The sequence below is a fragment of the Halictus rubicundus genome, chromosome 2 (assembly GCF_050948215.1).
Source record: "Halictus rubicundus isolate RS-2024b chromosome 2, iyHalRubi1_principal, whole genome shotgun sequence".
NCBI lineage: Eukaryota > Metazoa > Arthropoda > Insecta > Hymenoptera > Halictidae > Halictus > Halictus rubicundus.
The window spans coordinates 3,223,891-3,251,280 of NC_135150.1; the positions used below are offsets into that span (position 1 = coordinate 3,223,891).

The 27,390-nt window shown below is 34.7% G+C and overlaps 1 protein-coding gene across 1 annotated transcript; it reads right to left on the minus strand.

The window, feature by feature from the left end:
- Positions 1–2,164: 2,164 nt before the first annotated feature.
- On the minus strand, positions 2,165–25,774 carry LOC143363983 (uncharacterized). The gene is made up of 7 exons (XM_076804514.1): positions 25,402–25,774; positions 23,300–23,853; positions 18,582–18,815; positions 13,936–14,093; positions 10,956–11,356; positions 8,614–8,691; positions 2,165–2,660 (listed from the first exon to the last, which is right to left on the minus strand). The coding sequence occupies exons 2-7, from the start codon at positions 23,672–23,674 to the stop codon at positions 2,518–2,520; spliced, it is 1,389 nt and encodes a 462-aa protein (XP_076660629.1). The 5' UTR covers positions 23,675–23,853; positions 25,402–25,774; the 3' UTR covers positions 2,165–2,517.
- Between the last annotated feature and the right edge of the window lie 1,616 nt (positions 25,775–27,390).

The window sequence follows — 27,390 nt, forward strand, 5'->3', positions numbered from 1 at the left end:
AAACCAAATTTCGTATTTTAGTGTTCCTATGAATCCAATTCAGATCTCTGAATTTAAAGTCACTTAAATATCACAATATTTGATCGATGAACATGTTTTGACAATTAAAAAATTGAGTGATTGAATTTTCACCGAAAGAAGGATTTTTAAAAAATTTTAAATATTACCACTTGTAGTTGATCCAAAACTGATATTTACTTTTACTTGTAAAATATGCTGACACTGTTTTAAGGCGTAAACTTGGCACATTGTTTGTATTAATCTTGATAAATTTTCACCTTAATTCGGAATCTAATTTGCAATGTTAAATGATACTATTTGTTATGTTGTAAACTCTAGATCTCGTTGCACCTTAATAGATGCGAGCCGATAGATTTGTGATCACTGGGCAATGATTCACTGACAGATAGAAGATCAATAGTGAGGAAACTTTCCAGTGAGTCTTTTAAACGTTCTTATCATATCTCTTCGCACCATACCCATGGAGTGTGTCTTGGAAGACACAATTAAGCTCAATGCTTTGCCAAAAATATTTTTCAGCTTTGAATTATTTTTTTATGCAGTTGTTTGTTCATTTATTATTTTAATATCTAGATTAATTGAATTATACAGGGTGTTCCATTTGAAGCATGCATTTCTGTTCCAAACTACAACTCGTCTCAAAAAGCATTTCAGATAATACTTACCCAGTTTGTGGGGAAACATCTTATGATAGTCCCAAATATTCTCTAGATTAACGTGCTTTCAAAATTTCAACGTGATAGTAATTATAATTTAATAATATATATAATAATAAATTTTTAACAATAATTTTTTTATATAGAACTGTTTGTTTTTATCCAGAGAAGCATGTAGACAATTTCTAAACGAATTCATTGATATATAATATTTTGATCATTGATGGAATTCAAGGTCATTCACTGAAATTTGTTCGAATTCGGCGATCTAATTCATCCCATAAATTTTCAATGGGATTCAAATTTGGCGATTGCGGTGGTGGGTGGAGGATATTCTTGCAAGTGTATAATAAGAATTCTTGCACAATAACGCGATTTGTGCTTTGGATCGTTATCATGATAAAATTTTGTCCCACTTTGAAGTCCCATATTATCAGCACTTTTTTTTAATTGTTTTGCAAAATGTGCAGATACCTATTTTTATCGAGGATGTCGTCGATAAAAACTAATTCGCCTACTCCATAGGCTAAAATACAGCCCCACACCATCACAGAGCCACCACCGTGTTTCACAGTCGGCTGCAAATGTCTCGGATTTAATTTTTCTTTCGATTTCCGCCATACTCTAATTCTTCCATCGTTTTCATAAATATTAAATTTGGACTCACCCGCGAAAATTACGTCTTCCACCACTGACTTTCCTTTGAAATATAGTTTTTTGCAAAATTCAGTCTCTTCATCCTGTTGTTCGCGTTAATATACGGTTTATTTTCGAGCTACACTTCCATTATAGCCCTCTGATCGTAACACCCTTCTTATGTTTTCCGGATGCACTGACATTCCACGGTCATTATTTAATTCAGCTGCTAACTTTGGAGCACTTATCCGAGGATCACATTTGATTCTCCTAATGGAGCGTTTATCACGAGTATTGAGGATCGGTTTGCGTCCGCCTTGAGGGATAGTTTCAATTCTATCTTCGTTCTTGTAACGTCGCACAATATGCCATACCGTGCTCTTACTAATATTGAATAAATTTGCAATTTTGCAAATCGATTTCCCCTTTTCCCGATGAAAAATTACTAATTGTTCCATGTCAAACGACGTGTTCTTACTTTTCCGATCCATTTCGCACTTTTGAGCAAGACTAACAAATATTCGATCTCTAACATAGTATGTTAGATGTAGTATGTTACTCTGTACATAGTATGAATGATATGTTTACAAACATTGTTTCAGTCAGTTCCTGGAACCTGGAAACTTGAGAAGTATAGCAAGTGTCCGAATATTTTCGTGACATGAAAATGAGCGAACTTTCCATTTTTCTTTTATTATTTATATAATCACGTATCGTAAATAAATATCTCTTATGTTTTTGTTAACTATACACTGCATAGTAACGTACGTGAAACCTCTTTTTGTTCTTATCGCATTTTCTGAAGTACAGTCTTTAATCTTATGCACTACAAAAATATTTTATATCACTATTCTAAACACAATTGAACAATGTCGACAGACATTCGATAAAATCTTATAAAATATGTGTAAGTGATGGGAAACAAAAGACATTATAAAAAAGGTATCGTGCCTTTATTACACCTTCTCGTGGAAATCGCTTCCAGCAGCTATTGTTTGATTTGTTATTGAAATAATCGAGCACCGCCACTACAAAACAAAAAGTCTCAATTCATACTCGCGCACAATATAATTCACAATAACAAGCCAAACGGCGGAAACAATAGCCTGTTTCTTCGCGGCTATCTAATCTAAGGAGTTAGCAATGAAGCACTGTTTTATCAAATCCACAGACTTTTTTCCTCGAAACGATTTCCGGTACATTATCAATACATCATTCCTGGATGAGCTGCTCGTTGAAAAAATACATTCGGATTCGCCGATAGAGTAGTGTACAAGTTTCCAGCCTCTTCTGGCCTCAAGTACATGCCAGGTGGCAAAACAAATGTCTCCATTGGTCCGTGAACATCTGCGAACACACAAATGTTTAATTTTTAACTATGCGTACTGCTGATATTATTGTGAATATTAATTTTACACCATCTATTGCACGTGTTAACCACCTGCCCTGCAATTCTCTTCGCAGTGAATGTGTCTATAAGAGTTACTCTACATGCAGTGTTTATTTTATATATGTCCCAAATGCCTAGCTGATAAAAGTCCCACAACTATCCCCACTCTCGCGGGGTATATACCGTGAGGGGCCATGAACCGACGCCTCTAGAGCTTCGCCGCTGTCCTTTTCTACGTTCGGTGTGGATTAAAATATAGTATCTCCTGGCCGATATATGTCCCTGGCTAGACCCGTGTTTTGGACATATATGATACAAAATATGATATAATTCCGATAATATTTACTTGTCTAATGAACGATGAAAGCTTGAAAAGCAGAGCAGCAGCTTGAGTAATGAAAGAAAGTAAAAAATCACATTGAACTTTATCAAAAGTACCTTTTACCACCATTATCTAAAACTTGATTTTTAATGTCTTTTAATAACTCGACAATAGAAACTCGATAGAATTTTAGATCAAAGAATGACTTGAAAAAACCGCATCACTTATAGGATGACTCAATACTTTAAGTACGACTGAAGTATTTCGTTTCATGCCAGATTATTATAGTAAACTATTTTATTTCGTAGTTTAGATTGTCAAAATAAAAATATTTTACTTTTGAAATTATATATTCTATTTAAAATACTTTTTTTTTTAAGGCAAATGAGATCTAAAATATTAAATAGTATGTGAAATATTTATTTCGCCAAATATTATTATCACCTCTGCGCTATATTTATCGTAAGTCTACACTTACAATGGATCCAGAAAGTATTTGAACACTAAATTTCGATTTCTGGAGAAATTGTCAATATTAAAAATGTGATAATTTTTAAAAAATCATAATTTCAGTAAGTAATTGATAATTTCAATAATTTTGAAGACAACAGTACAGCAATAAACCTAGTCTTATTTTAAAATTGTTTTTTCAAATCTTACGTCACATCTATTACTAGCATTTTAGTATCATTAAATACTAATTTGAAATATACAGACGATATACACTCTTTATCGTAAGTTCCTTACTGAGATACTATTAAATATTGGAAAGATGAACTCGCGTATTCGAAATTCAAAGAAACTCATTGAATTCGCAGCGTACTACGAAAAGTAAGATTTCTTTTAATTTTATACTACTTGACATAGTGATAAACGCTTGCGGCGTTGCTTTGAAGTTCACAGCCTTCACTCTCTGTTTGCTTTCTTCGTTATGTTTGCTTCCTGATACGATTCATGAATGGTAGCATTTCATTCAAAAGTACAAATATTTTTTATTGTTTTTGTACTGGTGTGAAAAGAATGAAATTATTGTACTGATAAAAAACAGCAATTTAAATTCTCACATAAACAAGGATCGAATAAAGTATTCACACACTTTTCAATCAATTTTCTATGAATTGACTATACAATTAATAAATACAATTAACTATTGTTATTATTTTACTAGAACTACTATTGTGACTACACAACTAAACTATTTATTAATTATAGAACGTCAAATTAATATGTTTTCTTGCATAAATAATTTATAATCTGAAGTCGAGTTAAACTAAAATATCGTCAACGAAAGCAGTAAATAACAATATCTAACTCCATTTTGTTATAGCAGTAATAGGAGTAAATCATCTTATTGCCAGGTTAATTCTTACTAAATTAAAAACTTTTATCTAACTTAATATTTTTAATTGAATTGGTAGCATTTTCGAGAGAAAACATCTCTTCAATTTTCTATCCTCTGCATCATGCAAAACTGTTTCAGGTAAAAATCAATGAATAGTTTATAAAAGTAGAAGTCTCAAGCGTTAAAATGAGACCAGGTTTATTCTTATACTATTTTTTTTTTTCACGAAATTGTCACAGTTTAAACATGGACGATTTTTCGCAAATCTGAAATTTAGTATTCAAATACTTTTTGGATTCATTGTACGTAATACAATTCCAAGCTTACATTCTGTCCATAGTGATTTCTAGGGGTGTGCGAGAACCCGAAATATCGGGTCGGGTCGGGAACACGAAATTTTTTCGGGTTCGGGACGGGTACCCGAAAATTTCGAGATTCCCGAAAGAGCCGGGATTCCCGAAAAAGTCGGGATTCTCGAAATTTTTGGGAATCTCGAAATTTTCGGGAAGCCCGATTCTTTCGGGAATTTCGAAATTTTCGGGAACCCGACCCGACCCGACACGACCTCTTCCAGACTCGCCCCGGCCATCGGATTCCCGATATTTCGGGTTCTTGCACACCCCTAGTGATTTCGTTATCTGTGGCACCATAGTATTTTTGTTCTGAAGTTCGAAGAAAAACCAGTTTCAGAAATGTTTTCTATTTTCTTTGTAAAACGCCAGGATGAATTTCCATTTAAACAGTGGCCCGATTACTTGGCAAACGTAACCGCGATTTGAAGTGGGTCACATCTGTCACACTTTTTACAACCATATAATTATTTGAAAGTTCCTTGCAACGGACGAGTAATTTATTGTCACTGAAATCGAATCATTTCGAAGAAGCAACAAAAACAGCATAATGAAACCGACTGATAACTTCGTGGAAGAAGAAACTACTTCGTAACACGAACGGGAAAATGAATAAGGAACTTGACGCTAAAGTAATGTCAGTGACTGTAAATCTTATATTGTTATTAGGATGACAACAAAACTATCAGTATGGACAAAATATTAACTACAAAAAGAAATGTTTAACGAAAAGAATTTTTAAAACAACTACTGCGAATCTCGACTATTGAGAGATTGTTACACACAATATTTATTATTAAATATATAGAATATCATTATTGCAAACTGTAATAAACACTGTAATAAATTTCACAAGAATTTTGTAAACAATTATGACGAATCATAAATATTGAAAAATTGGTACATAGGGTACATTTACTATTACGAAATTTTTAAAATATATAAGATATCGTTATTGCAAATTTTAATAAGATTAACAAAGAATTTTGAAAATAATTATGATAAATCTTGAATATTGAGAAATTATTACACACGGTACATTTACTATTAAGAAAATTTGTTAAATTCACAAGATATTATTATTGCAAACTGTAATAAGAAATTAAAGAATATTAAAGTGGAATAACCGATTTTAGTTAACAAAATGTTTTAGTTCTAAGCTGCTCGGATGGTTATGATAACTGGACTACGACTCTTTGTTCGTTTATGCAAATTTCTAAAGAACAAGAAAACGTGTACGTGAATAATATTTTTATTTCGTCTTCACTACAATGAATCTTCGAATCAGTTAAATAAATTCTTCCAGTGTTTTATTTTTCATAAAATTATGTATGAAAATGAGAATACGCATAAAGATCCGCAGACTGGTGATAACCATGACCAGTGACATAAACGAGCGGATGGTGTATGCATACAGGTTGATGACCTTTGCCTTGCAATTTATTCTATATTGCACGCCCTACTGGCAATAATGGTTATTCCGGAAAAGTAACATATTATGCAGCTAAAAGATTTTATAGTATACTATACAATTTTTTATATCAGTCGAAAGAGAAAAATTATATTAAAGCAACACAAACATGGAGTGAAATGAATTATTTAAATATAGACGTTAAATGTTTAGTTGAAATGTAATTATTATCGTTTTCTGTAAAAAGTGAATCAATCAAGTCACCTATTAAAAGAAGAAGATGTGGCTTCAGTGTGGGCTTTGTGTTACAGAGCCATACACGAGTAATGATGCGAGATAACGCATAGTATGGCATTCAAAGAATTTATGCCTTTTCTATGGTAATATTTTTTTCATTTTTCATAACAGGCTGTGTTGCATTTATTAAACTGCTGTCGCTACGAAAACTCTTGAACTTTCCAATTTTAGTTTTTTTTTAAGAGAGTACACACTAACATGCTAGTTTTAAATGATTGGTGAAATACAAATTGTTTCAATAATTATTAAATAAAATGAAAATATAGTTTTAGGCCATATGCAGGAACACCTTGACTTTACTTTAATATTTTTCTATTATTTAAAATTACAAAATGGTGACGAAAGCAAAAAATATTGTGAATTTAATCATGAACACTTTTCAATGTAACGTACGATTTTTTTTATATCTCAATTTGTCACATTTTCGTAAATGTTAAAACTTAATTATTCCTAGGGAAAAAATATTGCATTCTTTAAACGGCCGCCACTTTCTTACTTTTAGAAATATTAAAAAATCGTACGCTACATTGAAAAATATTGATTCTCGATTAAAGTCCACGTGAAAATTGTTTCAGTAACTTTTGATGCTAGATGCCACTTAAAAAGGACTCGCCAAACATGATGATAGAAAATATTGTATAACGTCGCCATTTTGTAATTATAAATAATGAAAAAATATTTGAAAGTGAAGTCAAGGTGCTGGTGAATATTCCAGAAAAAGATATTTTCATTTTATTTAACAATTACTGAAAAATGATTTCTAATTTTTCCAATAATTTTAAAAATTGGTGGTGTATCCGCTTAAATAAATTGCTTTGATTTTACCGAATTCGAGTGGTCGTTGAGTGGGCGATCAAACGTGATAATACATAAACGACAGGCTTATCGACTCAACAAAAGTGAGGTAACGGCTGCATGCAGGTTCCCAGTTATATGTAGATCGTCTTCTGCAAGTTCTTTCTTATAGAGCAATTTTCGAGCAATGGAAGAAAGAATCGTTCGGGAAATTTCCGGGCTCGTTCGTTCGATGGATTCCCCTCCGAAACTTTTCCTTCGTTACGGCATTGCCTCCGGCGACCTTCACCTCGAGTAACGAACGAAAGGAAGGAAACACCTCGTGCTGAAAAGGTGGAGAGGGAGAAAGTTTCGAGGCGGAGGTCAAGCGCTTCTTCGAGAATCAAACTGGAAGGGGAAACGGATCCCGTTAGATCAGACGACGGTAGTTAATCGGTGTCTCGTTATTGGTAAACGATCGACCCTCTTTTACACATAGACGAACGGCAACGTTTTTCCGTTTTTAGGATTTCTTTACCTTACCGTTTTCATTTTCCGAACAGCAATACTTGTGTTTTAACACTAGAATTACCGAACGCGTCAAAATTAATTGTTTCGGATTTTTTCAAAATGTTTTCATGAAAAATTGTTCAATATACTTCTTCACTCAAGCACACATTACCGTGAATAAATTTAATCTTACTATTAGACTATTAGAACAATTGTCTGCAATAATTTCAAGATACAGGAACTACATAGATATTTATTCGTATTTTTAATAATCCCCATGAATTCAAAGCAATAAAACTTAAATTTTTTAAATATTTTCCACTGTTCATTCTTGTCAAAAATGCATAATGTTATCATTTAAATCCAGTACTGCATTAATAAATGATAGAATAATAAATAAAAAATAATAAATATTACATATTTCACTGAATTCGAACACCCCGTTGCAGTTTAATCACGAATAATACACGAAACAATCGTCAGACATTTCAAATACGCGACAACAACGTAATAAATAATATTTCACTGAATATGAACACCCTGTTGCAGTTTGATCATGAATAATAAACGAAACAGTCGTCAGACATTTCCAATACACGACAGCAAAATAATGAATATTATTTCACTGAATAGATTATCCGCTTGAAATAGTCGTATAAATAATACTCTATGCCCATACTGCGACTTCCACGTATAGAAATAAAGCAGAGTACTTAAGTTCGCTTAATACCGATAGATCTATCATTAAATAAATCAAGCCTCGCGAAGCATCTCATTGAAATTTCATAAGAGGTCTAGGAAAAGCTAAAGCTCGCGTGACTGTAAATAGTCTGACATGCTTCCTAAGTTATTGTAATCGATAATACCGGTATCTAATAACTATCTGATTTCTGAAAGGTCTTACCTTCGGAGTATATGGGACTTCCACCGTGCCGGCAGGTAGTGCATCCAGGTAAAGCGGATGAAACTAATGCTACACGATCTACAATTCAAAACACATCAATGAGACACAGATACAGAAGCATAATACATTGTAATAGTTGAGAAACCATATTAAATAGATTAATTGCTTCTTTTACGTCAACAGGTTTAGTTACCTAAAGCTTGATTCCTTTCAAATTTATAATATCATAGACTGCTAACCAATATGCAAAATAAACATTTTCTAAATCAATTATGAGAAGTAGAAATTGCCATAGAAAAGAATTTTTTTAAAAAATATTTCTAATGTCTTCACAACTTTTCTATTTTATGAATTCGTTTCTAGCACGAATGCATAACTCTGCAGTCTAATGATTAGAAAAACAAAAAAAAATCAAATCTACCGATTGAATAGTTCTAAATTATTATTGCTGCTTCAATTTCGCATAAATTCTTTATGATAGCTCATCATGCGAATTAAATTTTTATAAAATTTTAATTCACTCTTAGCTCTTTCAATTCATAGGTTCCTAGGATGAATTAATTTTTTTTTTATTGAAAAGAAAGAATAGTACAAGAAACTATATGATAATAGTTCGATAAACCCTTGTAACTTTCTTATAATTTTTTATTAAAATTTCAACTTACCTATGTTTATCTAAAATTATCTTCTTATTTTTACTCGTGAAAATGTACGTTTAGTCGTAAAGTGCTAGAATATTTTACACGCACGGGAAGAACAACTAAAGCGTAGAGTTTTATTGTCAATTTCATTACACTTGAAGCAAGACACCATAATTAATGATCTTACTTTTCAGGACTTCGATATACGCGGCATGTACCGTTTCATTAAATTAATTGGAGTTTAATGGACTCATTCGTCTTAGCGTACAATAAAAGTGGGTGATTTTGATTCCATTATGGAAGAAATATGACGAACCCGTTAATGTCGTATCGAATGAGCGAGACGGAACGGGAATCGCGAATACTGGGAGAAGCATAATGGTTCGTGCGTGCACGAAAACACAGGTGAAACTCATTTCATTGGCAGAAAAGAAATATAGAGAAATCACCATCGCGTGTAGCTCGGTTTTAAGCCTTAGAAAAAATCTTTTTTAGAAACGTTAATTGTAGAGGCAAGTCTCAGAAACGTGTAAAATTGTCAGGAGAAGGTTTCTGTTTCAATATTCTCGTATTTTTTGTCGAAATAAAAATTCAAATAACCGAGTCATATAAAAGGAATGATTTTTTTCATCAAGTATATTAAATAAATAAACCAGTTCATTAGTGATTGTTTTAAGTGTTGCATTGTGTCAATGAACAAGACCTTTCATAAATTGTAGATCCTACTTTCAGAATAAATTAATAATGTAAAAATAATAAAACACATTTAGACAAATTTTGTATAAAATATTAGAGAATTGAGCATGCTCTTAGAATCATTGCACAATTCTCATAATAAATTTTTGCGGCACGACAATCATCTTTTAATTGCAAATAGTATCATTAATGATGAAATTAAAATTTATAAATCTTAAATTCCGTTCAATGAATTATATTATTTAGTGGTTTGCTGTAAAATGTTTGTTAGCCTTGTAGTATATTGCGAATAAATATCAGTGATCAACTCTACTTCCATTTAGTTGTTATTAATGTTTATAATTTATACGTAACTAGTCTTTATACGTTATTATACATAATTAGTCATTTATACGATATGTTAAATATTTGTACAAAAAATATAACACAACGACTACAAATCTTTTACGTATCAAGAATAATTTTTGTGTACAGAAATATAAAAAGTACTAAGGAAAAAAATGATTTTTAATTTAGTTGACTAGAAGTAACATTGCCAATTAATGATAACAGAATTGTATATAAGTGGGACTTGCAATTGACATTGCCTAGATCCTACAAAATTAGATATTATATTAAAATGGCGCGTATTCATTTTTATCCTATTGAAAAATTGCAAAAGTTCGTGCCCGAATTTCGGAAACGTCAAGGCCTTCTTTCAAGAAAAACCATGTAATTTTTACCAAAAGGGAAAACTGTTATTTTAACAGCACTTGCTGAAATTCCACAATCGTCTAATATTATTAGTAGCCAGTGGATTTTATGCATTTATGAAAAAAATGCGTGAAATTTAAAAGAGCGGAAATTTGTATGTGACTGCTGATCCTCGCAATCGATGCTGACAATTATTTTGCATAAAAATCCGCAGTCTACTTGTTAATATTAGGAGAATAGGGAATGGTGTGCGATATGGAAGAATGAGTGATATAAGATGAATAATGAAATAGAATAAATATGCATATATACCAGCACTGTGATAATGAAGCTTTCTCTTCAAGGATGCTTCTGCCGGCTTAAAGTGGAAAAAGGAAGGCGAGTAACCGCTACCAGGAAGCGAGCTCAAGGCGTCGTCGCGATCACGAATCACTGTGTCTGGAGCTTCGCGACCAAGCGCAGCCAACTGGCGACCCTTCGGCAGGAACATCGTCAGAAACACGAGTAGAGCGGTGGTTAATAATCCGTACGCTAGCCAAGCCTCTCTGTCACTTTCCGAGGATGCTGCCATCGAGCCGATCGCGCTTGATATCCAAATCGGAAGTGATAAACCGACAGCGAGGCCGATAAACGCCGCTTCCCGGTTATTGTCACGGACACCTCGTGCTCGGACTGCTAAACAAGCCACCGCTACGAGAAGTGATCCGGGATATCTGAAAACGAATCATCGAACTGTACACTCGAAGTTAACGCTAGATCAACGGAACATACACTAGGAGTGACCTGTCCAATGAACGAACACTTAAGTGGCATGTTTGCTGAAATTAGCCAGTACATAATCTGCTCCTGATTTGCTAGAAATTTGCCACCAAAACTTGCCTACAAATTGCGACCCATCTGGTTCGGCATGTAGTTCGGATTTGAGTGCAAAGTTTGCCCTTGTGTAGAGGGCAGGTCGGTCGCACTAAGAGCGGACCTAACCTTGCTCTAAGAGTAAATATCAGGCAAAATCCAACTAAACCTTGCTGTAGGAGGGAAAACGGAACTAAATTATTGAAAATACATGAAACTTAAAATTATATAATATAGAAGTTCAAATAAAATTCCGTTTTCGCTCCTACAGCAAGGTTTACTCCGATTTTTCCCCGATATTTACTCTTAAAGCAAGGCTATGTCCGTTCTTAGTGCGACCGACCTGCCCTCTACGCGAGGGCAGAGTCTGTCCTCGTTTTGCCTTCGATTTGCCCTCGAATTCCACGTGCAAACGTTGCACTCAAATTGCGACCCATCTGTTTCGGCATAGGCTCGCCATTTGTCGACAAGTTTTGGTTGTCAAATTTATAGCAAAAAGGGGCCAAATTCTGCTCCAAACATGGTCTCGGTACCAAAATGACCGCCTTCTGCTCGCAAAGTACGATCTCAAACATTCATCAAAATTTGCTCGAAGCGGGTTTGGGTAACTGGAAAAACGGATATGCGGGTGTGCGGAAATCGTTATCCCATTTCCTGAATGCTATTTCTATGAGAAGGCTTTGTTCTTGATGAGTTCTTACACAATTCTAACAATATTTGATGCTTGTACAGTTTTCTTTCGATATAAGACGACGATGTTTCTTTCGAAATAAGAAAATCTCTACTCCCATCTTCTTCTTTTGAAGATATCCGCTCGATACCGCATAGTGCCAGAGAGTATATCATATTCTATCCTTTTTCAGCGAAAGATATCGCTCTTCGGCCGATCACTATGACCTATGATCACTATGACAGGTTATTGCGAACCTTAAACTCTCATCCCATTCAAGAACAGTGTCCAGCCGAATAGGTACTCTCATCCGCAATACGTCGAAAGCCGCCTCGAACCATCGCCTTATATCGAAAGAAAACTTACAATACAATTACGGTATAAATTTCAACACGAAGAGGGCATCATAAATGTTGTTTTTTCGATTAATACGAATTATGTTCATTCGCTGCACAGGCCACCCTATTTTACGATTTTTTCCACCAAGTTATAACGGTTTAAATGTCAGCAATTTTTAGCAAAGCTTGAATTGTCCCGTGACTTATGAACCGGAGGCGCTTAATTGCACAAGCGTAACGCAATTGTGAATTGTTTTCGACGAAAGGACCCGGAAGGAAGTAGTTTATGACTGTATTGAATAATATCTAACGATCAATTGAATTTTAGAAGACACTAATGATCTTCGTAAGAAGTAACATTAACTATTAATATACGAAAAAAATGTTTTTTTGTTTTCGTGATGATTTAAACATAATATGAGACGAATCTGATTAATTAATAAATAGTTACGTTGAAGGAAAATATGTTAACCGTGTGAATATTTATTTTAATTACTATTTCATAGACTTTAGGAGATAGTACAAGCTCGTTGTTGCACAATGAGTTATCGTTCTCGTTTTATCGTCTATCATTCTGAATCGAACAATGAACAATAAAGTTACTTCCGTAACCGATCATCTGAGGCTATCTCTTTCTAAGAGACTTTACATCTTAGAATTTTCTTAAGAACCCGTATGCATATAAAATGATTGCAGAGCCGGGTTATTAAGGTGACAGTCCTTTAAAATACAGAGTGTTCCACCTAACTTGAGGATCTTGAATATCTTGCTTATTTTTTATGATAGGGAAAAATGTCAGAGGAAAACATTACTTTGTTCGAAGGAGCGAATACTGTTGAAATTTCACTCGTTGATCCTGTTTCTTTCACTATTTCCATAAATTACCTAGTGTTTATGAATTTTTGTACTCAAGGTCGCGCAAAGCTCATAGTATTATACATGGTTAGATACATCTTGACCTCAACTATCGTATCGTGGTTGGATAAATATGTAGTTCCACTTAAAAAAAAACCCTCGATGACCTTGAAATCTCGAAAAATATGATCTTGAAAAAAATTGTTATCTCATCACAGTATTTTGACAGCCTGTATCTTGATCAAGAACTTTTTACAAAAAGGATTTCCTTTGTGCATGTAAATATGTTTAATTACTAATGTAACTTTTACAAAGAATTTTGAAGGAAATTTTTCTAATCTTTGTTTATTTATTTCGTTCTTGTTTGCTTACTTATTTAATAGTTGAAAATTCATTGCTACGAACAGTCATCTATATACTCGTTTCACTAATTGTAAGTGGTAATAGTTGAGTTCTTACGTCACGTATGTATGACAACGTAATAATTTCACCGAAACGATTTCGAACGCCGTTCACAATACCAATGCGTGAGCCGAAAGAATAGTGTCGCTGAAAAGTTTACATTTCAAAAGTTTACCCGAGGGAGGCCACAATCTGTCCGAGAGGAGTTTTGCAACAGGATGTTGGAGAGATTGATCCTGTATTGTGTACCTGAACAACGGCTGGCGGTTCACCGTAAAACCATTGTCCAATGATAGCTACCTGCACCAGCACGGCGAAGCCCAATACTAACGCCTGCAACAAGAACATAAATTCAATGCATTTTAACTCTTGAGCACCAAGCAGCAGTTTCAGAAACCCCGTACGACTACCAATGATACTTTAATTACATTTATTACGAATAAACCTTTAGTGGTGCTATTCTTAGTTTAATAAAAACATCAAATTGACTCAAATAATCGATACCACAGAAAGTATCAAACTTGAACGATATAATGAGAAAAGATTCGGGTACATTCTACCTTGACAGTCAAGAGGTTATATACCTTTGATAAAATAAAAACCAAAACCAATCTTTCAAAACTTAAACAACTTCTCAACTACAGAACTCAACTTCAACGTCTGTACTACAGAAAACCTCACGAAGATATATCAGACACCATAAACAGTGTTTTGCAGAAATGACTTTGGAAAAATGGCAGTCTTACTAGTTTGAGATATTTATCTGAATTTTTAAAGAAATGAAACATAAATATCATATAATAAGATGAATATACGTATATATATATATGTATAGGTATATAGATCTCTAAAGAAACACAATTTTATATACAGGGTGTTCATTTGAAAACTTTCCAGGCGAATATCTCGAAAAGTATGAAAGATATTAAAAAAGCGTAAAACACGTGTCCAAGGATTTCGAGGGGGAAAGAGGGAGGCGGTATCAGTTTCTTTTATTTGGGTAGCGTTTTCAAGGTCATTTGAAGGTCAACTTTGTTTACTTTTGAATGGAATGTCCCATTTTTTATACCATAGATCGATAGAGTATCAAAATCTGAGTATAAAAGCGTTGACCTTTATATGTCCTAAATCTAATAGTTAACGAGATATTATCCAAAGAAGAAAGAAAATTATTTCGATAATATCTCGTTAACTATTAGATTTAGGACATATAAAGGTCAACGCTTTTATACTCAGATTTTGATACTCTATCGATCTATGGTATAAAAAATGGGACATTCCATTCAAAAGTAAACAAAGTTGACCTTCAAATGACCTTGAAAACGCTACCCAAATAAAAGAAACTGATACCGCCTCCCTCTTTCCTCCTCGAAATCCTTGGACACACGTTTTACGCTTTTTTAATATCTTTCATACTTTTCGAGATATTTGCCTAGAATGTTTTCAAATGAACACCCTGTATATATAAAAAAACTTATTCTTCATTCCTTTTACTCGTAATTAGCTGAACTCATTTATGCTTATACTGTTTACCTAAGATTTAACCTTATTTATTTTGTGTATATCCTGGTGCACGAAATGTAACAAAGGAAGCATATAAATATTTTTGCTCCATGTATGCAATAATAAAATCACCGATAACAGAATGGAATGACCGAACTTTTGTGTTGCATAATTTATTAAGAAATTTAAAATTGTTATGGCACCATTCATGTTAAAACGATAATAAAAATTTAAACAAAAAATTTAACATTAATCGCCCGATAAAATGAAAAAACTAACTTTGTTTAGCGCTGTATTAGTATGTTTTTACGCGGCAATAGTTGTTCGGACATCGACACAATGGCGTTCCGTTTTTACTCGATTGCTACGCTTAATTAATAGCATATTCCTAACGTCTATCTTCCGTGTCGCAGTTTCTTTCGACGCATCCTTAAGGAGTTGCTTAAGGAAGACGTAATAATACGGTACGACTGTGAATGCGATCAGAAAATATTATTCGATGCGTAAGAAGAAAGAGGAGGGTCGATTTTTCTAACAAGATATTTCGCGAAACTGGTTTCGATCCTCTCTTAGCGACGCTTTCTTTAATGCGTATAATCACACGTAGTCGCTGACGAGTAACAAGTATATATATACGACTAAATATATATGTATATACCCGTCAAATCCGTTGCCCGGCCGCTAGGAGAATATATCGGAAATATTAACGTTATTCAATGTACAACGAGATGTACTTAACGACCACGACAGCTGCACTTACTGCTATTACTACCGGACGTTACTACTGAATTACTTTTCATTCAAGTCCCGTCCCGCGCGTACAAATAGTCGATCGAGATCAACATCCGGATCTCCGACAGAAACAAAATAAGAATAATCCCTTGGCATCCTCCGCGAGAGCCCTTCTACCAGACGTTTCGTAAAGCCGCGTACACACATGCGCGACTAGAACTTCAGATTAGATTCCGATTGTTCAATTAATCCTATGGTGACTTTTCTGCTTGTTTATTAGACAGTGGATTCTAAACATTTATATCGAAAATCAATAGATAGAATGCAAAGCTGTGAAGACATTACAAAATTTTTAACAGTCGCGTATAGCTCGGAAACCATAAGAGCTAGAGCAGATTTCAGATATTGTTTAATAATGAAACAATTTTTTCATATTGTTTAATATGACATACATTTTAAAAGTGACTACAGTATTCTCTCCATATATGTCCACAACAACAGGTCTAGCCAGGGACATATGTATATCCTTAACCTTCCTAGGCATAATGATCAGTGCACCAGAGAAAGCATACGTTACAATAAGATGATGAATTGCAACTTTCATCGGATGCTTCAGTGATGTCTGCACAAGTAGCCAGAACCGAAATGATGTAACAGATTTCTTTTTCTGTATAAAAGTGAATTGGAATATCTAATGGTATTATAAAATCAAATAATATAACATACAACGTCTTTTAACTAGACGGTATTAATACAAATTAAAAAAAGTTACAAAAATTTTAAATAGAAATTAAATTACTACAAAGTTTAAGGAATTTAAAACGAAAAACATTATTCTTAATAAGTTAATGAACAATCTGCAATATGGAGTTTTATGCAAGTTAATAACGAACCTTGGTTCTCTAAACTAGGGGTTCTATTCTGTTTAAATTAATGCATACACAGTTATAAATATTGTTAATATTTTGCATAACCACACGTTAGGAGTATCATGCATACATAAACGGTTGCTATTTAGAATGTAATCAATTTTTTGCAGATATATTTCATAACTATATATAATAATATATAATAATAAAATACTATGTAATAAAATTACATAAAATCATCGATAGCCTGTATATATTTTACGTTTCACACCGATAAGTATTAAGATACCGATATGCATTCAATTGGCATTAGAATTATTATAACCGATACTAAAAACTTCCATTTTACATTATTCTCTCTTTATTTACGTTATATAAAAATTCTTAACTCAATCTGTTATAAGCGTTTCCTGGGAAGTCATTTCGTAAATTCCATAACCAACAAGTTAAGATATTCTTTCAGGCAATAAAAAATAAATTGTTTCTTTGATTCAAACTTAGGAGAAACTCAAAACCTTGATACTTTACGCATGGCAGTATTTCATTTCGAAACGTACAAGGAATTATTTTGCAACACAAGAATATGTTGAAGTACCCCAAATATTTAAACTAAATTTTTTTAAAGTCAAACACAGAAGGTCTTCACATTAATTCACACAAATTTTAAACTATTTAGAACGATAAAGTAGTTACAGATCTACATGCTGACTTTGCTAATGCTTTCTATAATTAATCCTGCAAGGGGGGTATTTTCTGGGATCTCTCATGACCAGAACAAAATCTCTGTACATAAATTTTCGCTATTGTATTGCACTAGAACTGCAAACATAAAGTTAACTTCTTTGGAACATTTGAGTTTCAAAGTACATACTACTTAAAACTATGTCAATATATTACAGAATTTTAGAAAAGCCCTGTTATGGATGGTTCGTGATCCGAATGAACATAGTCCCGCGTAAATTGAATTCTATACGCAAATTGATGGTACAATGAATTCTCGATATATGTCAGCAACAAAGGTCTTGATGTAGTTTATCGTGCAGGGGTCTATTCTTTGATCCACGCCAAACGTAGAAAAGGAGAGCGTAAACATAATACAGGTCGTGTGCATCTGTGTGAGACCACTACTAATCCAATAAAAAAACTCCTTTATTTTTCATTATTCTTTTATTAGACTTTCACAAACATATTCGTGATATTTTTTTATTAAAATGATACCAAACATGATTTAATTCCGATGATATTTAATAATAAAAAAAGTTCAAGTTTTGATTTAAAGGCCTGAGCTCACGCCAGTCTTTCATCTTTCCCGAACGCTTCGACTCTTCGAGTTTCCTTCTTTCCCATACGCTGTCCTTCTTTGCGTCCGATCTTTCATCGTTCACAAGACATATAAGTATAATCGGAATTATATTATATTTGATATCATGTTCGTTAGAACAATGCCACAAATATATTGGTGAAAGTCCCATAAAAAATAATGAAAAATAAAGAAGTTTTGTTATTGGATTAGTAGTGATCTCCTAGTCTCACACCGATATACCAGACCCGTATTATGCTACACACCTCGGCGACCGAGGACTCTCGAGCTTCTTCGCCGCTCATGGGGTATACCCCGCGGTAGTGGGAATAATTTGGCGACATATATATATATATATATATATATATATATATATATATATATAGAATTCACTGTATAACGTACGAGTAAACTCACCTGATATGGTGCAGGTAGATAAATGCCACTGTTCAGAGAAAGTAAGAAGACGCATTTAACCAAGAGAGCCGCGAATACAAGAGTGGCGGGCAAACCTACTAGTCGGAACGCGGCACAGGATAGGGGATTTTGACTGAGGGAGGCTGCTGCCGAGAGTCCCGCCAAGAGAAAAAGGCCGAGAAGGAGAGCCTGTCCCAAAAATAAGTGTCTTCTATTCGGTGCGGTCACTCTTGCCTGAAAAATAACGAATTTTATTACGATCAATAGATAAATCCATATACACCTCGTTATTAACACGTAGAAGAGTTTCTAGTACTCGTATCAGGAATGATTGTCTATTTTCTGTGATAGAATGATTAGGATTCTCCAAAATAACGGTTTTAAAATTGTGTATAAATATTTCAATGTAACGATACACACGAGTTAATCAGCATACTCGAATTTTTCTTCTTCGTCGATGAAAATACATATATACAGCAATAAAACAGTATTTTTCTGTGTATTTCAAGGTTGACACTCTTGATAAACCAGTAACATGTAACAGAGATTATTGCATGTAGAACTATTAATGTTAGGCATAGTTAACACATAATTCAAAGCGATCGCACGGATTCATTTCTCTGATTACAGTATTCGCTACCATATAAACGAACTTTATGGTGCAGTCTATTATACACATTCTTTCCGGAAGACGTTTAATAATTGAATAATAGAATGATGTTATATCATAAATGTGTCGTACACTTGCCTTCGATACGTTACTACCTTAAGATATTTCTTTGTAGAATTATGCGGTAAAGATTTGAAATCAGTTCTGTCTTCAATTTCGCCTACAGGATGTGCACAACAATGTCGGAAAACCTTGAAAGAGGTGGTTTCCGAGTTCAATTGAAAACACGGACCAATCAGAGCACCGATATAACGAACGGATTCCGTTGGCCGAGCCAAAGTCCGTCCGCTGTAGCTGCGCTTTGATTGGACCGTGTTTTTCATTAATAACTCCTTAACGAAGCTGAGGCGGAAATTTTTCCTAAGGAATAAGTTACTTCAAATGACCTCAGGAACCACCCTTTCCAAGGTTCTTCAACATTTTTGGCACACCCTATATATTTAAATATTTAATATCACATTAAACAGAAATGTGTGTTGCAAAATGTACTTTTTTTTTTTAATGAAGTACCGATAAACTAAATGCAGTTATAAAATGATTCAGCGAAACCAAATTCTCAGACCGCACATTACATTATTATTAAAATCCGGATTTTATGCAATTTAAAGCAGTGGGCAGATCAGAGGGATTTAGAAATATCAATGTGTGAGTTTCAGCTGATTGAAATCATTAAAGAAATAGAAATTTCATTCCTGTTTCGTACAATTTATACAAACAATTTTCATTTTGTATACAAATCCATAATTATTACCAATATTAAGACTGCACTGCCAAAAGTTTCCCCTTTTTTAAGTAAACACGTTTATTCACTGCTTTAAGGAATAAAACTGAAAACCATGTTTGGTGGTGTACCCTCGTAGTGTACCTTATATGTCACTGTAGAGTTGGCTGTACACGTTTCACGTAAACCTAAATAGAACGACTAAAAAAAAATCGTACATCAAAGTTTTTTGTCTAAAGGAGAACTGCAATTTTCAAATCTACGGAAGATTCACTCGCGCGAAAATTTTTTTAATGTTTATAGAGACGTTTCAATTGGTAGGGTAAGGGTCCCAATTACTGTGCGGGTACCAATTACCTGTGCCTATATTAATTACTTTATTTTTAAAGCATAATGAATATTAAAAAAGAGATATTAAATTTTTTCATTAAAATCAGTTAATATCTATATTACTTACATGTTTCTTTTGTTCATTATACTTTAAAAATAGGTATAATTAATATTGGTACAGTAATTGGTACCCTCACAGTGATTGGGTCCCTTACCCTATTATGACAATGGCACGGAAGCAAAAAGAGTTAGTACGACAACTGTCAAGGACGAAGCTCATTCTTTTGATTCGCGACGCGAAGATGTCGCAAATTGCGACGAGATCGATCGCGAATGTGGTTTTGTCGATTTCGCGTAAAACCCGAAGGAATCAAAAGCCTGTTGGGTAATATAACGGTAGACATTACGGACGGCATGAATATCGGAGTTTACTATTCGAAGACTTTCCTGGCTGCTCTTGTTCAATGGAGTGTATCCATACGAGCAGACGACACGGGAAAAGAGAAACAGGCAATCGACATGCAAACTAGGCCTAGGTCTCGGCGAAATTGCGAGCGTGCTAGTTATTGGAGCTTGTCGAGATACGAACGAAAACAATTACCGTCGACTCCTGTTCGTTGCTGCCACGTGCTGCCGACACAGAGAGAAAGAGACAGACAGACAGACAGACAGAGAGAGAGAGAGAGAGAGAGAGAGAGAGAGAGAGAGAGAGAGAGAGAGATATCGGAAGAATTCTTCTCTAAGCTCTATTTAACTCGCCGCTTCCCCAAATCTCTATTAACCGATGATTGTACGACCGTGAAAATCGGTCTCGTATCATTGAACGCGATCGACTCGGACCGTGCTACGGTCAAGTGCATTGCTCCTGCTGGCTACTTTTTTTCTGGAGAATTACACCGGAGAAATTTCCATCGCGTTCGTCTTCCGGAAATGGACTAATCGGCCCGTATATTAGATTTTATAATAGCCGACGTGGTTGCGCTCGAAGATAATCTTGTTCGTAAGTTTCGTGTCGCGCTGCCACATGACGGTGAAATCTGGTGCACGTCTTGTTGCTTCTTGGATGTTGTTTTTTTTTTTTTGGAGATTCGCGATCGTAAAATTTGTTAACAGTGTTGTCTGCCAAGAATAATGAACTAACTTCGCGTCTCATTGATTAACAATATTACAGAGGAAGAAGAATCCTCCAATCCAAAATAATAATATCTTTCATGCTGTTATTGATCGGCAACAAGAAATTCAACATTCTTTAACCCGAATCAGCAAAACTTTAAACGCATTGCGCTGTAATAATTAGACTGCGGATCTTTATGCAAAATAAAAGTGTTCAGCATCGATTGCAAGCGACAGGAACCGGATAAAAATGTCGACTCGAAGTATGAGTCTGTCAATTCTTTTTACTTCAATAGCGGCTACCCATTTTTGTTATGAACGCATAAAATCCGCGGTCTAGTAATAATAATACACCGTTTCTGCGTAAGTATATAGAGTTTCAAAGAATGAAGTAAACAGAGAAAAATTAAATAGAAAATTTTGAAACTCACCGTTTCTAGTGAACAAATTTTTCCTATTTTTTTTTCTGTATAGACTTGTGAAATTTGGCGTCAGAATACTGTTAAAAACTGTTTAATATATAACTCTGTAACTATGCACAATAAAAAAATGAGAGGTATCACAATAACAAAAAATCAATACAACTTCTCATTCACCAAAATGTTGCAGCAAATGTTCTTTTCCTCTCTAAAAGTTACCCCCAAAAAATTTAATAATACTAAAATCTTAGCTCCCCCCCTCCCCCCGTCACGTGCATAAAACTGCAGAAACAAGATAACGTTGAAACTACTTTCCTACAATGCAGAATTGAAATTGCATAAGACCAATTTATATACAGCAACCCAGTACTTAGTAGAATTAAAAACGGCTTAAAACGTCTCTGTTCGTGTTAATCGAAATATGTAAATGCAAATTCTCGTAAGCTACAATTATTGTAGATCGAAGATCTTCATGCGTTTGTGGCTCGAGTACGTTCATGAAATATATACAAGTAAACGTCTGTATTAACTAAAATTAATAATATCCTTATTTTATTTTGCCGGTGTCTTTGATTGTGTCTTCCAGTAGGTGAGTCAAACTTTTTATTCACTCTGATGTTTATAAAATGGAAAATGGACACTTTCACAACGATTCGCAGACTAATTGAATTGACTAGTAATTTACATGTATACGACAAGCTGATAGTCTTTTAAAAAACAAAGATTAACGGTTAAAGTCTTCTTAAAAAGTTGTTCAATAGCTATAACAGCGATTCGTACTAATATTCGAACACTTCTTGAAATAGAATAAATTTTTTAAAAATTGGACTAAACCATTTGAACTTTTTGAGAAGTTAAAAAGATTATTTTATTAGAAAACGTGTAAAAGAAATTTTGAAATACTGAAAAATCTCGTCGATATTGACTGATGCAGTAATTTAAGCCACAGACATTGAAATATGTAGGTACGAATTTGCAAGAGATATTATTCAGATAATGTTGCAATATAATAAGATCTCGATATTCAGAAAAAGAGCATCCAAAATAATTTTTTTAAGCTACATCATTATTTACTGGTGTTAAAAATTAAGTTAAGAATAAAGTGTACGTACTATCTATTTTGTAAGCTGTTCATAAATATCGCAATGTTTTAAACGAAAAAAGGTTTCGATTTTGAATATCTCAAAACACGATTTCAACGTATTGGCCATTATTCCTGATGTAACTCATGCATTTTTTATTATTTTTACTTGAAAAGAATAACGTGTATACTTCAAATACTCACACAAAGACACGTGCACAAATAGAAAGAGTTCGCTAGTTGCTCGGAAAAGAAATTCGAAAAAATTGTTGAAAAAACAGCCTCGAAAGTGAGAAAAATAGCCTCGTGAATGGGAGTCGGTGTGAGTTCGACTCGTTATAAAATCAGTTTGGAAAATGGTGTGGTAAAGGTAAACGAACCGACCTTGAGCAGTACGAAAACCTCGAAGCCAGCCATGAGGAGCATCGTGGCCGCGCTAAGGGCCGCCAGAGGAAGAGCCCAGGGTCGTTGTCTGAGCAAGAACCTCGGGTACGGTTGAGTATCGGCCTCGATCTCCGGGCTCTTTTTTCCGGGAGGCAGCCTGGACATCGAAACGTTCCTGTTCGGCGCTGGTACACTGAGGACACTCGCCACGCTGTCCAAACCATTCTTGTCCATCGCCGCCGCGTCGCTAGGTACCAGGAAGAATTCCGTGGACAACTCGTAGTCCTTCGACGGCTGGGCTCGTATCGCCGTAGTTCCGGTTGGACCGAGCCAGCTTGCCGTGGCCCACGACAGGATAATCGGACTCAGTCTCATCGCGTCATCCGTGCTTCCGTGGTTAGGATCGTTGGTTATGGCTTATTTTCTTTTTTCTTTTTCTTTTTCTTTTGCTTTTTTTCCTTCCAAGTTTCTGTAGCGTCACCGGGACATGCACCGCTTCCTGCGTAAGCGCATCCTTACGCGCCCGCTTCCCTTTACTCGGAGGAATCGCACACCTGCAATCACGATTCGTCTCGCTAATTAATCCTACCCCCCCTGGTCCATCTACCTCCAGCGGCGCAAAACTCTGCTCGATGTCGTATCGACACGTGCTCGCGATCATTGGATTGCATTAATTGCAAGATGCAGATGCCAGACTTGGGTTAATTTTATTCGAAATGAAAACAGGAACTATTTCAAATAATTGATTTCGTAACGTTATTTTCAATATTACTATTTTAAAATAACAATTATATTCATTCGTTTGAAATAATAGCAATTTCACGCGATGTATTATTTCGGTATTCATTTATTTCAAATTCGACAAAAGAAATAGTCCTCAGAATTATATGCAACGGTGTCAGTATAAAGCAGACTCAAACCCGATCGTTAGAACATCTCATATAATTTCGAAGAACAATTTCAAAGTTATCACAAATAATTATTAAATAATGTCATTTCAGAACGGCCCAGGTCTGACAGGAGCTACATAGATATTTGTTTTCTGTTTGTATCATTTTAACGAATTGAAAATAATCGAATAGTATTTTTAAATTCTCTAAATGCTGTTCTTTGTTTCATTTTTATTGAACAGTAGAACTATCAGAAGGTTCAAAATGGCTTATTTCTGATTTCATTGAAATCGCAAAAATGATTCCAAGAAAATTTTTTTAATACTTTATTCGATCACATACTATAGTCAAAGTTGTAGGAGATTCGAACGAATTAAAATTTGTTATTATCATACGGTAATATGCATCAGCAGCGTTTAGCATTCTACAAGCACATGTAAAATCATTCCGAGCTCGTAGCAACCGTTCTAAGACAGTCGAAACGTTTCCAACAATACTATCTTAGTTTCTCTAATAATTTTTTTAAATATAAGTTGAGAATTTCTACAGGAACTTTCTCTCAATGACCGAACCAAGAAACGCACCTCTTTCGTCTTCGATTGTAAACCGTTTGTAGACATGAATATTATTTCTCCAGAAATTGTGTAATTAATTACAGTGGAACCTCGATTATACGAACTAAGCCTGTTCGACTAATTAGAACAGTTATACGAAATTCAATGTTTATTGTACAACAAGTAGTGTTGCATATGGATCGTCTAAGACTGTAGGGATGCCAAAGACTTCAATCACCGAATGATAATCGAGATCCTGCTGTAATTGCACTGCTTGTAATTGGTAAAATTCGGGAGACAGAGTTCGGCGTAAAAATGCAACGTGTTGCTCGAACAGATATTGCAATAGCAGCGATAATCGGAATCGAGGGGGAAAAGTTTTTTCGAAAAATTCCCAGTGCTGGCTGAATCGAATAAACCACAGACTATTCTCCGCAAGAGCCAAGCATGACCAGTCCGCAGGCATTCATGGAGTCTAACACCATTAATTATTATGAACAGGGTCAGTCGTAAGTAGAGTGAAGCATGAACCGAGTAAAACCGGAGTAAAACTGTAAAGACAGGTATCGCAAATGCGAATTACATATCATACGCGAATAGTGTAAAAATCGTGGAACAATAAACGTTCATGCAATTTAAATAGGATATCAAACTGGACCTTCGAAACGTGGATCATCCTCTGCCTTCAATATCTCGACGACATTGCTTCCCCGACATTTCTTATCCGCACCAACTTGTCGAAACGTTCCTGCTTCTTGATGAACGGAAACACACGGTGTTAGGCAAAAAAAGGATCGAACACTGGGGTCGAGAAAATAGTTCTCGATCGGTATTTCGTCGATTTTCGGAGTAACCTCTCGACGCAGGATAATTCGGTAGAACAGACGGCCAAGGGAACGCCGCGCAAGGATATTTGAAGATCTTCGACGACGGACACGATTTTCTGTCAATTCCGCGAAGCGGTTCCGCCATGCGACAAGTTAATGGAGTGGCCACGAACCGCGTGTTAGGAGAGCCAAACTCCGACTAAGCCGACGAGCATTCTCCAGGGAGAAACTGGAAGCAGACTGGAGTTCCGTTCTGGAGGTGAAGCCTATCCGTTACGGAGGAGCCAGGGAGATGGTGATGACGATGCCGAGGTGGCAGTGGCATACATCAGGAGCGGATCCACGTAATTCTTAGAAGAGGATTCTCGTTTTCCACCGAATTTCGAGAAGCGAGATCTCGCCCAATGCACACTTTTTTCGCTAGACCGCAAAAATATTTACTTTTCTCCATTAGTCGAATTTTATTATTGGAAATCCACAAAAATTGTATGCGCGCATATGCGAGCGTTGTAATAATAATTAAACCGATAAAGAAGAAATATACCAACTTATTATTTATATCCAACAAATTTTCTGTATACGTAAACGCATGTACCATCGTCGAATACTAATTATAATAATAGCTAGGGATGTATGTATCGTTTTTGTACACAATTTTCTAAAAAAAGAGAAACAAAATAAAGAAAACATGTATATTATCTTATCAATTATTTACAGCTTAGTATTTGAGTTCGATAAATTTTCTGTGTGCACAAACACGTGTGTCAGAGTTGAATAATAAACTGTAGATCCCTGTACGAGTTCTTATTTTTACACAGTTTTATACAAACTCGGAATAAGGAAAATGTATATTCCATTGAGAAAAAGTTTGTTACAAATACATGAAGATCAGTGTAGTAGCAAGACTATATGATAAAAGAGGAATTAAAAAGTATTTAAAATTCTGTAGCTGATGGAATAGTGGTAGCAAAGAGAATGTACAATTTAAAATTAAAAGTAATCATGAATTTTTTGCTTTTCTTTCCTCTACAAAATAGCTGTTTTCGCATGTGTATGCTATTTGAAAAATTTGAATATATCCTTTTGTATTATCTTTTAACGTACATCATGACTACGTTGCTTCAATAATTTTGTGCAATTTCCATTGCGTTTGAGTACACTGAGTTTTTAAATTTTAAATGTAACACGTATAACACGATTAAAAAATTAAAAAAGACTGTATATATTTGCTTTCTGTAAGAATAAGTCGTTTCGAACAGTTCTTTATACATTTACTGTACATTTGCTGAAAAAGTAAATAAAATACATACATGTATATACACAATATTTTTAAGCAGTGTATGGTCTTAAATTTTGGCTATACTAACCGAAACTAAAATCATCTCTTATTGCAGAACAATGAAACGATAAATATTAAATCGGAGAAAATAGTAGAAAGAATATATTTGATTGCAACGTGACTCGAAAAATTGGCTAGAATGTCCTTTTTTCCTGGGGTATTTTCGGTAAGTTCGACGAGTTGGAATCAATTTATTAATTATTCGGGACGAATCTGTTTTATCGAGAACGTTTCCGATCAGATCCGCCCCTGCCAAGACGAGAGGAGGAGCAGAGCGGAATAAAAGAGAAATAGAGAGTAGGATCGGAATGAAAGAAAGAAAAAGCGTGGAGAGCTGGTCCTCCGACATCGAAGACCGGACCCGGCGACGCATTTACATATCGTACGTGTAATAACATCGAAAAAGGTTCAACAATGGTCCGAGAGGGTCCGCCTCGGCCGCGAAGAAGTGGTAAAAGGGAGAAAAGAAACTCGGGAGGAT

What these genes read in the sequence shown, in the direction of transcription:
- LOC143363983 (XM_076804514.1), bottom strand. Translation starts at nt 23,674, where the DNA reads ATGAGACTGAGTCCGATTATCCTGTCGTGGGCCACGGCAAGCTGGCTC. An exon ending in AGGTTTTCGTACTGCTCAAG is followed by an intron (nt 18,816 to 23,299) that starts GTCGGTTCGTTT and finishes GTTATTTTTCAG; the next exon opens with GCAAGAGTGACCGCACCGAA. An exon ending in ATCTACCTGCACCATATCAG is followed by an intron (nt 14,094 to 18,581) that starts GTGAGTTTACTC and finishes TTCTTGTTGCAG; the next exon opens with GCGTTAGTATTGGGCTTCGC.